Source organism: Desmodus rotundus, chromosome 1 (genome assembly GCF_022682495.2).
Source record: "Desmodus rotundus isolate HL8 chromosome 1, HLdesRot8A.1, whole genome shotgun sequence".
Lineage (NCBI taxonomy): Eukaryota > Metazoa > Chordata > Mammalia > Chiroptera > Phyllostomidae > Desmodus > Desmodus rotundus.
The window spans coordinates 95,695,250-95,709,172 of record NC_071387.1 but is presented as its reverse complement, the minus strand read 5'-3'; the positions used below and the strand labels follow the sequence as shown (position 1 = coordinate 95,709,172).

The 13,923-nt window shown below is 44.4% G+C and overlaps 1 protein-coding gene across 1 annotated transcript; it reads right to left on the bottom strand.

Annotated features, from left to right (window-relative positions):
• Positions 1 to 8,579: 8,579 nt before the first annotated feature.
• ZNF689 (zinc finger protein 689) lies at positions 8,580 to 13,903 on the bottom strand. Its single transcript, XM_024560292.4, has 3 exons — positions 13,373 to 13,903; positions 13,060 to 13,173; positions 8,580 to 11,558 (listed from the first exon to the last, which is right to left on the bottom strand). The coding sequence occupies exons 1-3, from the start codon at positions 13,575 to 13,577 to the stop codon at positions 10,375 to 10,377; spliced, it is 1,503 nt and encodes a 500-aa protein (XP_024416060.1). The 5' UTR covers positions 13,578 to 13,903; the 3' UTR covers positions 8,580 to 10,374.
• Between the last annotated feature and the right edge of the window lie 20 nt (positions 13,904 to 13,923).

Here is a 13,923-nt window from a genome sequence, read left to right as displayed (position 1 = left end):
AGGGGCACCCAGACGAGAGGTTGGACCCTCAGCACAGGAAACCCGCCGGCGAAGTGCGTGGATTGGACCGCGTCGGCGGACGGGAAGGAAGGCTGTGATTGGTTTTGCCAGAGCGGCCTCTTCGAACGCTGAGGGAGAAGGGGCGACTTGTCTGGAGCTGGCGGGTGCTGAGTGGCGGCAGCGTCTCTTGCTTTGGGTTTCCCAGGCCTGGAGATGGGACAGGGGTTTCCGATCGGTTGAAGCTCCTCCCTTCTGACATTTACGTGAGGTCCGGATGTCCGGGACCTGGAGGTGAATTAAAGCTGAAGGGCGAGAACTGAGGCGGATGGAGCGGGGAAGGAGGGCTGGGGGAGTCTGCCCGAACACCGTGCTCTGGGTGCTCGCGCAGGGTTAGCCCTAGCCCGCTGCGGGAACAGGTTCCCACTGAGTGTTTGACTTGGCCCATGCTCAGAGGTCAGAAGTGCCGTCCCTTTTTCAGACACTGAACCCGAGCGATAGAAACGCCAGGTGACTGATCACCAAGGCAGAGTCAGATTCAAAGTGTTAGAAAAGAAAATTTAGCCGAGTAAACTTGAAGATATAATTGGCTTTATTAAGCAATTCATATATCCGGCAGCATCCCATCTCGTAACTAGAAGGGCACTCCAAGGTGGTGTACAAATGGAAAGATTTAATAGGAAGAAAGTTGGGGTAGGAGTGCTGTTCGCGAGAGAGAGAAAAAAAAAAAAGGATTATTTTGGGGCCTGCAGATATTTTTTTTTGTATGAAGAGACAAGGAAGGTTTTTATTTCCTAGATTGCCTCTTCATGGGGGTGAGGGGATGGAGAAGGGTCCCCCGCGCAGACTACCTTACTAGTGATGACCAGAAAATTCCATATTGGTTGATCAAGATTATGTTTCTGGGAGAAGTTGAAACTGCAGTTAGATCAGGTATTAAATCTAGGCTTGGTATCATGGGCTTTCAGCATGAGTGTTGCCATTTGGGGCCTGTGGTTTTTTTCTTTAAACCTGGCTCCCAGGTTTAGCTAAGTGCTTAGTGTAGAGCCCTAAACAAAGTAAGTACTTAATAAGTATGAATTTATAGTTGTAATCATAATTATGAGGAGGTACCCCAAAACCCAGAATTTATTTATTTATTTTTAGAGAGAGAGGAAGGGAAGGAGAAAGAGGGAAACATCAATGTGTGGTTGCCTCTCATGCGCCACCCGTCTGGGGACCTCTCTCAACCCAGGCATTTGCCCTGACTGGGAATCAAACTGGCGACCCTTTGGTTTGCAAGCCAGCACTCAATCCACTGAGCCACACCAGCCAGGGCTGAAAAAATAATAGTTCTTAGTTATTCCTTATAGTAGAGGAATGCAAATTAAAAGTACATGATAATATTTTTCACCTATCAGATGAGCAAGGATTAAAAAATTTCTTGATACTCCTGTCCAAAACAATACCCTCATCACTTTCATCCACTCATACTGCACTGACTACTTCCTGATATCATCTCCCTTTTCCTTATAACCTCTAATCTCCATGAGGGCAAGGACTTTGTATTGTGCCCTGCTGCATCTCCATCTTCTAGAACATTACATGGCATTTTGCAGTTGCCCAAGATAACTGTCGAATGAAGGAATGAATGATACACTGTGTTATTAAAGGTGTATGTAGAGGAACTCCCGTATATTGCTAATAATAGTATAAATTCATTCATTCAACCTCCATGGAAAGCAATTTGGTAATAACTATCAAAATTACAAATATAACACTTGTGTATTTGTTTATTGTTTAATGGGTACAGAGTTTCTGTTTGGGGTGATGAAAAAGTTCTGAAAATAGTGGTGATGGTTATAGAACACTGTGAATGCACTGTATATTTTTAAATGGTTAAAATGGTCAATTTTACCACAAAGAATCACAATTTTGCACCCTCCATAGTAATTTTTAAAATGAACTTATTTTGCTTCCAACCATATTTCTTGACCACCACTCGGGATTTGTACAAAGTATCCTGTGAGTATATTTCTTTTATTTGCAAGAATGACTCATTGTTAGCAACAGGACCAGGAACACAGACTTACAACATGGCACAGCTACAAGCAAAACTACCTGATCCTGTGGTGGTATCTTTCCTTCTAGGGGCTTCTGCCTCTTTCCCAAATATGTTAACATTAACTTTCAAATCGGCATGTCAGCATTTTCTGCTTTTGCTTTCAGTGGTATCCTCCAAACCAGGAACTTCTCTATGACTTTTTTTTTTTTTTTTTGAGAGGGGGGAGGAAGGGAGAAAGCGAGAGGGGCATTGGTGTGAGACAGAAACGTCAATCTGTTGCCTCCCTAACATGCCCTGAGCGGCGGTGGAACTTGCAACCCAGTCATGTGCCCTGACTGGAATTGAACTGCTGACCTTTCTCTTTGCAGGAGGATGCCTAACCAACTAAGCCACACTGGTCAGGATATCTCTATATTGATTGTTAAGTTTTAATTCAAAGATCAATTAATACTACTTTTTCTTTTTTGCTTTTTCCCAGTTTTGTTTTGTTTTTTTGTGGGTTTTTGTTTTTGTTTTGTTTTGAAGAGTATCGTCAGTGAAATGAATGGATAATATCAGCAAATATGGGCTATGGGCAAATTTTTTTTAATGCTCTGTCATGTATTAAAACCTTTTTTTTTCTATTACAGTTTACATTCAATATTTTGATATTTTGTACCAGTTTCAGGTATACAGTATGCAAAGTGTCCCCCCCCGATATTTCCAGCACCCCATTGGCACCATACATACTTATTACAATGTTATTGACTATTTTCCCTATGCTGTACTTTACATCTCCATGGCTGTTTTGTATCTGCCAATGTGTACTTCCCAGTCCCTTCACCTTTTTCAGCCAGCCCCCTACCCTCGCAACCATTAGTCTGTTCTATCTGTGAGTCTGTTTCTGTTTTGTTTGTTCATTTGTATTGTTCTTTGGATTCCGCATATAAGTGAAACCATATAGTATTTTTCTTTCTCTGACTGACTTATTTCACTTAGCATAATACCCTCTAGTACACTGTCACAAATGGTAAGATTTCATGGTTGTTTTTTTCTAATGGCCAAGTAATGTATATATGTACCACAGCTTTTTTATCCACTCGTCTATTGATGGGCACTTGGGTCACTTCCATAGTTTGGCTATTGTAAATAAGGCTGCAATGAATATAAGGGTTTATATATTTTTTCAAATTAGTGTTTGGGGTTTCTTCAGATACATATCCAGAAGTTGAATCACTGGGTCATAAGGTCATACCATTTTTAATTGCTTGAGGAACCTCCATATTATTTTCCATAGTGGCTGCACCAATCTGCATTCCTACCAACAGTGCATGGGGATTTTCTTGTCTCCACACCCTTGCTAACACTTGTTGTTTTATTAATGATAGTCATTCTGACAAGTGTGAGGTGATATCTCATCTCAGGTGAGATCATCTGAGGTGATGATCTGAGGTGATTTTAATTTGCATTTCTCTGATGGTTAGTGATGTTGAGCATCTTTTCATATGTCTATTGGCCATCTGTGTGTCCTCTTTGGAGAAGTGTTTATTCAGGTCCTTTGCCCATTTTTAAATGGGATTGTTTGTTTGTTTTTTGTTGTTGAGTTGTATGAGTTCTTTATAAATTTTGGATATTAACCTTTTATCAGATGTATCATTGGAAAATACGTTCTCCCACTCAGTGGGTAGTCTTTTCATTTCATTGATGGTTTCTTTTTCTGTGCAAAAACTTACTTAGTTTGGCCCTGGCTTGTGTAGCTCAGTGGATTGAGCGTGGGCCTACAAACCAAAGGGTCACCGGTTCAATTCCCAGTCAGGGCACATGCCTGGGTTGTAGGCCAGGTCCCCAGTAAGGGGGCACATGAGAGGCAACTGCATATTGATGTTTCTTTCCCTTTCTCCCTCCCTTCCCCTCTTTCTATAAAAATAAATACAATCTTTAAAAAAAGAAACTTTCTTAGTTTGATGTAGTCCCATTTGTTTATTTTTTCATTTTGTTTTCTTGCCCAAGGAGATATGTTAGAAAAAAATATCACTAAAAGAAATGTCAGAAATTTTATTGCCTATGTTTTCCTCTAGGAGTTTTATGGTTTCGAGTCTTATATTTAAGTCTTTAGTCCATTTTGAGTTTATTCTTGTATATGGTATAAGAAACTGGTCTAGTTTTGGTTTTGTGTTTTTTGCATGTGTCTGTCCAATTTTCCCAACACCATTTATTTAAGAGACTGTCTTTACCCCATTGTATATTCTTGCCTCCTTTATCAAATAGTATTTGGCCATATAGGCATGGGTTTATTTCTGGGCTGTGTATTTTGTTCCATTGATCTATATGTTTGTCTTTATGCCAGTACCATGCTGTTTTGATTACTATGGGTTTGTAGTATAGTTTGATATCAAGTAGTATGATTCCTCCAAATATGTTCTTCTTTCTCAAGATTTCTGTAGTTATTTTGGGGTCTTTTGTGGTTCCATATAAATTTTCTGGATTACTTTTAACATTTTTAAAAGATTTTATTTATTAATTTTTAGAGAGAAGGGAAGGTAGGGAGAAAGAGAGGGAGAGAAGCATTGATGTGTGAGAGATACATTGATTGATTCACACGCCCTCAACAGGGCACCTAGACCACAATGGGGCACCTAGCCTGCAACCCAGGTACATGCCCTGACTGGGAATCAAACCTGCTGGCAATCTTTTGGTTTGCAGGCTGATGTGCAATCCACTGAGCCACAGCAGCCAGGGCTGTTCTAGTTCTTAAAGTGCATCATTGTATTTTGGTAGGTATTGCATTGAATCTGTAGATTGCTTTGGGTAGTATGGGCATTCTAACAATGTTATTTCTTCTTATCCATTAGCAGAGTATATGCTTCCTTTTACTTGTAACTTCTTCAATTTCTTTCTTCCGTGTCTTATAATTTTCTGAAAATACATCTTTCACCTCCTTGGTAAAATTTATTCCTAGGTATATTTTTTAATGCACTTGTTAATGGGTTTTCTAAGTTTCCCTTTCTGATAGTTTATTATTGGTGTATACAAATGCAATGGATTTCTGAATATTTATATTGTATCCTGCTACTTTACTGTATTATTTATCAGTTCTAGCCACCCTGGTGAATGGCTGCACATACATTTGGAAAAGGACAGGAAGATCTACTGCATATGTTTTTGCCAATGTAACATGATCCTTAACCAACAGTACTCAGCCTCCCCTCATTCATTCGAGCTCTAGATCTGGAATTCACTGAAGCCTGAGAATTTGAGGCAGGGCCTTGCATTTTTGGCATACTTAGCAAGATAGGTAGCAACATGAGAAACCCATGGAGAAGCATCTCCTAACACCTACTTTATGGGGTTCTTGTAAAAATTAGATTAGAATGTACACAAAATGTTTAACAGTACGTGCTATACCATAAATGCTCAACAAAGTGGCTGTAATACTATTACAGTAGACCACAGAATAAACAGAATGGGTTTCAGCCAAGGTGGAGGCGTAGGTGTATATAGTTTGCCTCCTTGTACAACCAAAAGGACAAAAACAAATTTTTAAAAAAGATAACCAGAACTGCCAGAAAATCGAACTGTATGGAATCTGACAACCAAGGAGTTAAGAAGAAACATTCATTCAGACTGGTAGGAGGGGCACAGACGGACAGCCAGGGTGGAGAGGACATGCAGCAAGGTGGCAGCTGGAGGACCGGGGTGGGTGAAGTGGTGGCTGATGGACCAGGCAGTCCCACATTTGCATACAGATAACTGGGAAGAACAACTGGGGAGTGAAACAGACCCCACCACCCAGGTTTGAGTATGGTTGAGTATGGTTGCTCAGGGAAATAAAGCCTCAAAACCTCTAGCGGTAAAAACCTGTGGGGGTTGCGGTGGCAGGAGAAACTCCCAGTCTCACAGGAGAGTTCATTGGAGAGACCCACAGGGTCCTGGAACATACACAAACCCACCCACTTGGGAATCAGCACCAAAAGGGCCCAATTTGCTTGTGGGTAGCAGGGGAAGTGACTGAAAGCTGGCCAAGAGCCTGGCAAGCAGCATTGTTCCCTCTCTGACCCCTCCCCCACAGACAGCACCACAACACAGCCACAGGGATTGTCCCACCCTGGGAAATACTTAACCCTCCACCCCTTACATCATAACAGCTGTGCTGAGACCAAAATATATGGCCCTAATGAAAGAATAGATCAAAACTCCAAAAATAGAACTAAGCATAAAGAGATAGCCCACTTATCAGATGCAGAGTTCAAAACACTGGGAATCAGGATGCTGATAGAAATGGTTGAGTATGGTCACAAAATGGAGGAAAAAGTGAAGGCTATGCAAAGTGAAATTAAGAGACATGTATAGGGAACTAACAGTGAAGGGAAGGAAACTGGGACTCAAATCAACAATTTGAGACAGAAGGAAGAAATAAACATTCAATCAGAACAGAATGAAGAAACAAAAATTCAAAAAAATGAGGAGAGGCTTAGGAACCTCTGGGACAACGTTAAACGTTCTAACATCTGAATCATAGGGGTGCCAGAAGGAGAAGAGGAAGAGCAAGAAATTGAAAACTTATTTGAAAAAATAATGAAGGAGAAATTCCCTAATCAGGCAAAGGTAATTCACTTCCAGGAAATCCAAGAAGCTCAGAGAGTCCCAAAGAATTTGTACCCAAAGAGGAACACATTAAGACACACCATAATTAAATGACCCAAAATTAAAGATAAGGAGAGAATCTTAAAAGTAGCAAGATAAAATGAAGAGTTACCTACAATGGAGCTCCCATAAGACTGTCAGCTGATTTCTCAAAAGAGACTTTGCAGACAAGAAGGGGCTGGAAAGAAGTATTCAAAGTCACGAAAGGCAAGGACCTACATCCAAGATTACTCTATCCAGCAAAGCTATCATTTAGAATGGAAGGGCAGATAAAGTGCTTCCCAGTTAAAGTTAAAGGAGTTCATCATCACCAAGCCCTTATTATATGAAATGTTAAAGGGACTTATCTAAGAAAAAGATGATGATAAAAAATCTGAACAGTAACATGACAGCAAACTCACAACTATCAACAACTGAACCTAAAAAAAAAAAAAAAAAAAGAAACAAACTAAGCAAACAACTAGAACAGGAACAGAATCACAGAAATGGAGATCACATGGAGGGTTATCAGTGGGGAGGAGGGGGAGAGAATGGGAGAAAAGGTACAGGAAATAATGAGTAATTGGTAGGTACAAAATAGACAGGGGGAGGCCAATAGTGTAGGAATTGGAGAAGCCAAAGAATTTATATGTACGATCCATAGACATGAACTAAGGGGGGCAGGGGATGCAGGTGGGAAGGGGAGTGCAGGGCAGAGGGGAATAAAAGGGAGAAAAAAATGGGACAACTGTAATAGCATAATCAATAAAATACATATTTTTTAAAAGAATAAACACAATGGCTACTGCTTCAAGAAATTTAGCTGAAAATGGGAGATGGGGACAGAGGCCAGAGGGAAAGTTATTGTTGTTAAAGATAGATTTTAGCCCTGGCTGGTGTGGCTCATGGACTGAGTGCTGGCCTGAGAACCAAATGGTTGCCGATTCAATTCCCAGTCAGGGCACATGTCTGGGAAGTGGACCAGGTCACTGGATAGGGGCGCATGAGAGGCAACCACACATTGATGTTTCTCCCTTCCTTCCCCTCTCTGTAAAAATAAATAAATTATTCCTTAAAAAAATAAAAAGATTTTAGCATGCTTATAGGCTGGAGTGTGTGTGTTCCATACAAGAGAGGGACTCTGTAATCATAAAACTAAGAGAGAAAAACAATAGATGGAGCAAAATCCCTGAGGGGGCAGTTGATGCAGTGTCCAACACACCAGGCACAGGTGTTAATGAGCATTACATATGAGGGGCTTTCCTGAGGTAGGGTAGAAGCAAGCGAGTATGAGTGTTCACACTGGTAAATTTGGAGTCAGAGTGGGGAGTGGAATGTTGAAGGAGTTCCTATTTAATACCTTCTGTTTTCTTATTGAAGGAGAAGGTACTCGCTGGCTCAAGACATATGGAAGACTTAAAGCAATAGAGGCTTTAACTGAGGTTGGAGATCAGAAAATTTTCTTCATAGTTCATGTATAGGCATAAAGGCACATGGAAGATTAACCCATATTGGGACTGTGTATTAAGTTAATTCTTTTGGTTGCAAGTAACAGAAACTCAAACTATCTTAAGCAGAAGGGAGAATTTACTTGAAAGATACAGCTAGTCATCAAATGGACCCTAGGATTGAGACCTAGAAGTTGTCTCGCATCTCTGCCCTCCGTAGACCACACAATGGAACTTGGCCACCAATGGCACCCAAGTTTTAATGAGTTACAATCAGGCCCAAAGAAAGTTAAAAATTCCTAGGTAAGGATATAGTTGGTTGACCTGGTGATAAAAGTAGGGAAAAGAGCCAGTCCTAAAACAGGGTTCTAGGCATCTAATTGGTCTCTGCTAGAGTAGGGCAGGTCTCCATCAGAACTGTAAAAATTTCTATCTTAGCAAGGAACTAGATTTACATTTTATGAACAGTAATTCCACAAGGAACCAAATTCATTCAATAGACATTTTAATGAGACCCAATCTGGTCTGACCCCTGCCTTGGGGTAGCTCATCATCATCCAAGGACAAACAGTTACAATGCAACTTGCTAAACACCAGAACAGAGGTAAACACAAAAGCTGGGTTCCCCAGCTGCTCCCCTACTCTGGGGCTGAGATCAGGAGAGCTGAAAGAAGCAACAGGAGTAGGATGACCCCTTCCAGGTGTTGGAATGAGACAAGTCAGCTATGGAAATTCCAACTTGGCGCAGCCACCCAAGGTGAAGTGATAGGACTGTTCATTCAATTCAGTAAGCTTTACTGAGCACCCACCTACTCGGGGGTGGGTGCCATGGAAGCAAATCAAGAATTAAGACACATTGCTGACTTCTGAAGCTTATGTGAGGGGGCAGACAAGAACACAACTTGGTAACTCTATGTATACTCTTTCTGCTTTATATGCAATCACCTAACTTTCTACCCTCCTTGAATGATCTCACCTCATTTTGGGGGGGGGGGGGGATAAAAAAGTTGAGAGCTCATGGAAGGTTCTGGGTTGAAGTGAGACCTAGGGTTTTCCAACCACTGGCTACCAGGAACCAATCCAAATCCACCAGGTAAAGTACAAGCTGGTCCTCTTTTCACTTCTTGCTGCTAGCCCATATTGTGCCTGCTTTTCCTTAAGATCAATCTTTTCCCAAAGTTCACTGCACTTATGTGCCAGAACCAACTTGAACCAATTTTCCAAACACAGGGTGCAGAAGACTTAGCTTCACAGCATGTGGTTTAAAAAAGCTTAGGGCCCTGGCTGGGTGGCTCAGTTAGTTGGAGCATCATCTCGTACACCAAAAGGTTGTAGGGTTGGTTCTCAGGACACATACAGAAGGCAACTGATTGATGTTTCTAAAATCAGGATAAAAAAAAAAAAAAAGCTTAGGTATTTGGGTGTCTGCAACCCAATAAACCCCTGGTACAGTGCTGCACTCCTCCCAAATCCAATGCAATCTAGAGCTGTTAAAACAAGTATAGACCAAGAAGGTATGGTATGCTGGCTTGTTTTTGTATGACTCTTTAAAAGGGATAGTGAAAAAGCACCTGTTTGGAGATCATATGTGGGAAGTGAAACCCTATCTTTAAGGAATGATTGACCAAATTAATGCTGAAAACATGGGGGCAAAGTAGTTGTGATTAAGTTATCTGAAAGGCTGCCATGTAGAATTAAACATATTCAGGCAAGGCTTACAGGGAAGGAGAATGTGCCATTTAACCGTGCTCTAAAAATCACAGCTATCCCACAATGAAATGACCTGCCTTTTGAGGTAGTGAGCTCCCTGTCGAGGGAGTTTTAAAGTTAGGGTAGAAAACCACTTGGCAGTATTATAAGGGGGCTAAACAAGGTTATTTAAACCTGGTATACAGAAAGAGGCAGAGTAGGGTAAGATCCTGCCACCTATTGAGATCCTCCTGTCTGCATGCAAAGGAACAGGTATTCCTAATGTGCAAGTCTAAAAGACAGACAGACCCTAAAATATATAGGAAGAATTTTACCCTGATGTCCACACACAGAAATTCTTTTAGGGTAGGGTAGCTTGTTAAACTTTAAGCAAAAGATGTCACCTCTCCTAATGGGACTATCTGTTCTAGACAGAATAAGGCAGCCAGCGTGGTGGAATATACTCAAGTTCAGGTCTGTGCAGCAGGAGACCTGAGTTATAGTACTGAATCCGCCCTGCTGACCTGGGGCTTCTCCTTCCCTTCTCTGGGCCCCTCCATGAAATGAAATGAACTTAAGACAGTACTTCCCATTCTAAAGGGCACTGTCCTTCTGACTGGGTCCCTCTATAACAGATCTAGGGCTACAGTTTTGGACCCTGGGGCTACACTTGTGGACTGCCAGAGACCACCTCTGGCGAAAGCAACGGCCACACTGAAGGCAGGGGAAAGGCTTCTCCCCAGTGTGCAGAAGCTGGTGCTGGGCCAGGTGGCTCCACTGGGCAAAACGCTTAGAGCACAGGTCGCAAGCATAGGGTCGCTCGCCTGAGTGAACGCGCCGGTGACTGGCCAGTAGTGAGGGGTAAGCAAACCGACGGCCACAGTCATCACACGCGTGCAGCTTCTCCTCAGTGTGCGTGCTGCGATGTATGGCTAGGGAGCCGCTCCGACGGAAGGCACGTCCACAGTCTGGACAGGGATAGGGCTTCTCTCCTGTGTGCAAGAGCTGGTGCTGGAGCAGTGTACTGCGCTGAGAGAAGCGGGCCTCACAGTGCTCACAGGCATAAGGACGCTCTCCAGAGTGTACTCGCCGGTGGCTCACGAGGCGAGAGGACGAAGAGAAGCGCCGCTCACAGTCTGGACATGGGTATGGCTTCTCGCCAGTGTGGATGCGCTGGTGGATGACGAGAGCGGTGCGCTGGCGGAAGCGGCGGTTGCATTCCAGGCAGGTGTAGGGCTTCTCTCCTGTATGTGTGCGCTGGTGGATGGCTAGCAGGGATGGGTAGGCAAAGCGTCGCCCACAGCTAGGACACTGGTGGGGTTTTTCCCCCGTATGTGTGGTCCGGTGATTGGCCAAGGACCGGCTCCTACGGAAGCAGCGGCCACAGTCAGGGCAATGGTAGGGCTTTTCCCCCGTGTGGATAACCTGGTGCTGGGAGAGATTCTTACGCTGGGAGAAACGCTTGCCACACTGGTCACAAACATAGGGACATTCACCAGAGTGTGCCCGCCGGTGACTGACCAACAAGGATGGGTAAGAAAAGCGGCGCCCACAGTCTGGGCAAGGGTAAGGCTTTTTTAGATTCTGGGCACACTTGTGGCTTTTCAGAGCCAGGTGATCAGGAAAGGTACAACCACAGTCAGGGCAGATGGGACCCCCAGATGTCTGTCTGGGAATCAGTCGGGGCTTGCTGGGCCTCCGCCCTCTCTTTCCCTTTCGTGGTGCCTCCTTGGGTGGGAATACTTCCATCTCTTCAGTCTTCTTTCTGGTTCTGGTTTCTACAGGGACACAGGAGAGATTAATTGAACGAATACTAGGCTACTACTCTTGCTTATTACAGTGTTACAGGTTATAAGACAAAGACTCAGCCCATCTTCAGGGAGTTTTAGTGACAGACAAACTAGTGTAATACCCTCTATGAAAATATGGAGGGAATTACAGGAGCCCCTAACCCAGCTTGGAGAAATTGGGGAAGGTTTCTTATAGATTAAGCTGACTTTAAAAATTAAAAGTTTTGCCCTGGCTGTTGTGGCTCAGTGGATTGACTGCCGGCCTGTAAGCCAAAGGGTCCCTGGTTGGATTCCCAGTCAGGGCACATGCCTGGGTTGTGGGCTGGGTACCCAATGGGTGGTGGGCTAGAGGCAGCCACACATTGATGTTTCTCTCCCTCTCCTTCTCCCTCCCTTCCCCTCTCTAAAAATAAATAAATAAAATCTTTTTTAAAAAAGTTTCTGAAGAGGTAAATGTAAGGCAAGAAGTGGAAACCCTCTAAGCCAATGGTTCTCAAATTTTAGTGTGATCAGAATCGTCTGGAAGGCTTACTGAAACAGACTGCTGAGCCCTACTCCCAGTTTTGGATTCAGCAGGTCTGAAGCAAGGCCCATGAATTTGCATTTCTAAGGTGATCAGGAGTGATGCTACTACTGGTCTGAGGACCACACTCTGAGAGCCACTGCTGTAAGGACCTTGAACTATAGCCAATGGTTCTCAAACCTAAGCATACACCCAAATCAATTGGGGCTATCAAAACACACACATTCCTAGACTTCTACAACACTAAATAACTAGTTCTGGGATGGGTTCCAAGAATCTGTATTTTTGTCAAGTTCCCCAAGTGACTAGATAAAACTGACAGCCATTTGACAACCCACTTTGGCAAAAACTGAATGATTTTAAGCCTGAAAATACCATGGTAAGATTTGAATCTTAGATAGTCCTGGCCTTAGAAATCTGGTATAGAAACTCCATCCCAGACAGTTCCATCGGCCCCTGTGGTGAATCTGGGGCCCTTCTACCTGAATGGAGTTAACCAGAGCCTTGCTTGATCCTGAGGGGAGTACAGTATGTCTTGAACTGGTCAGGGTTCTGCCAGAAGGGCAGAAAGAGGCCCCTGCACCCCAAGCAGCTGTTCTCCATGAGGTCCCTTCAACCCAAACACAGAAAACTCAGAGAGGTATATAGGGTCACTCAGTCAGAACCCAATTCAAAGGACGCTGGGGGCGGGGATCCAAGGAAGTAGACAGGAGGGTAGTAGCTTGTTTTAAAAGCTCACTGATTCATTGACACAATAGAGAACTGCAGATCGTTGGTGTGCAAACTGATGTGTGAATCTCTGTGTGGTGGACCGACCCAACACCGTCCTAAACATATCCTAAAACTGTGAAATGAACTCGGGAAATGGAGCCCTGGAACATGGGTCATTGGTACTATTAGTCCAGTACCATAACTCTGGACTGTCATCAGAAGCTGCAGGCCCTCCACGGACATTTTTGCACTCACTTCTTTGGACTGTTAACCCGCTTGGGCACTCCTGTGGATCCAGGGCAGCTGGTTCCCAGTCGTCAGTATTTCGTTCCAACCAGGAGATGAGGGCTGGTTTGGGACCTGCGCACCCTGGGGAAGAACCTTAGTCAGAAGTCGAGCTCATACCTAACTCTGGATAAATATCCACCCGGTGCATCTTCTACCAAGCCCCCGTCCTCCTCCCCTGGCACAACCTGGTCGCAGGCCAGGAGCCTGGACACTCTGCCCCCCAACCGCCAAGCTCCTCCAACCCTTTCGCCCCGCGGAAGCAGACTGGGCCGGGCCTCACCGAGTGCGCCCAGGTGGCCGTAGGTTTCCTTCATCACGTCTCGGTACAGGGCCCTCTGCGCGGGCCGCAGACACCCCCACTCCTCCGGGGAGAAGTACACGGCCACGTCCGCGAACTTCATAGCCCTTGGTTTCCTTCCCCTTCTCCGGCCGGGTCCGGCCTTTCCTGCTCCCCTAGCGGAAAGCCGAGCCGAAGGCGGTGCCATTGGACCCAAGAAGCCGGCTCCACGAACTTCTCCGTCCCGGCCTCGACCCCTGGCGGACCCCAGGATTTGGGAGCCGCCGCCGGACTGGTACTTGAGTGTGTCCAGGGCAGGTCAGGAAGGAATCGGAATCAACCGCCTGCAAGACTAACGGAAACCTCTCGCTGTTATTCAGGAAACTCCTGACCAAACTTGGGGAAAAGGCACCGGAAGATGCCTTCGGGGAAGATGGCGGCGCTGCTACTGCACTGCCTTTGCCTGGAAAACAGGCAGCTTCCAGCTATCGATTTTATTGACCAGAGCGCCATGCCGGCTTCCTAACATCTATGCCCTCAAGTGTGATGGCACT

Coding starts and splice junctions, on each gene's coding strand:
- ZNF689 (XM_024560292.4), bottom strand. CDS start 13,577: ATGGCACCGCCTTCGGCTCGGCTTTCCGCTAGGGGAGCAGGAAAGGCC. Junction 13,174..13,372: donor CGGCCACCTGGGCGCACTCG/GTGAGGCCCGGC, acceptor GTTCTTCCCCAG/GGTGCGCAGGTCCCAAACCA. Junction 11,559..13,059: donor CGGGTTAACAGTCCAAAGAA/GTGAGTGCAAAA, acceptor GTGTCCCTGTAG/AAACCAGAACCAGAAAGAAG.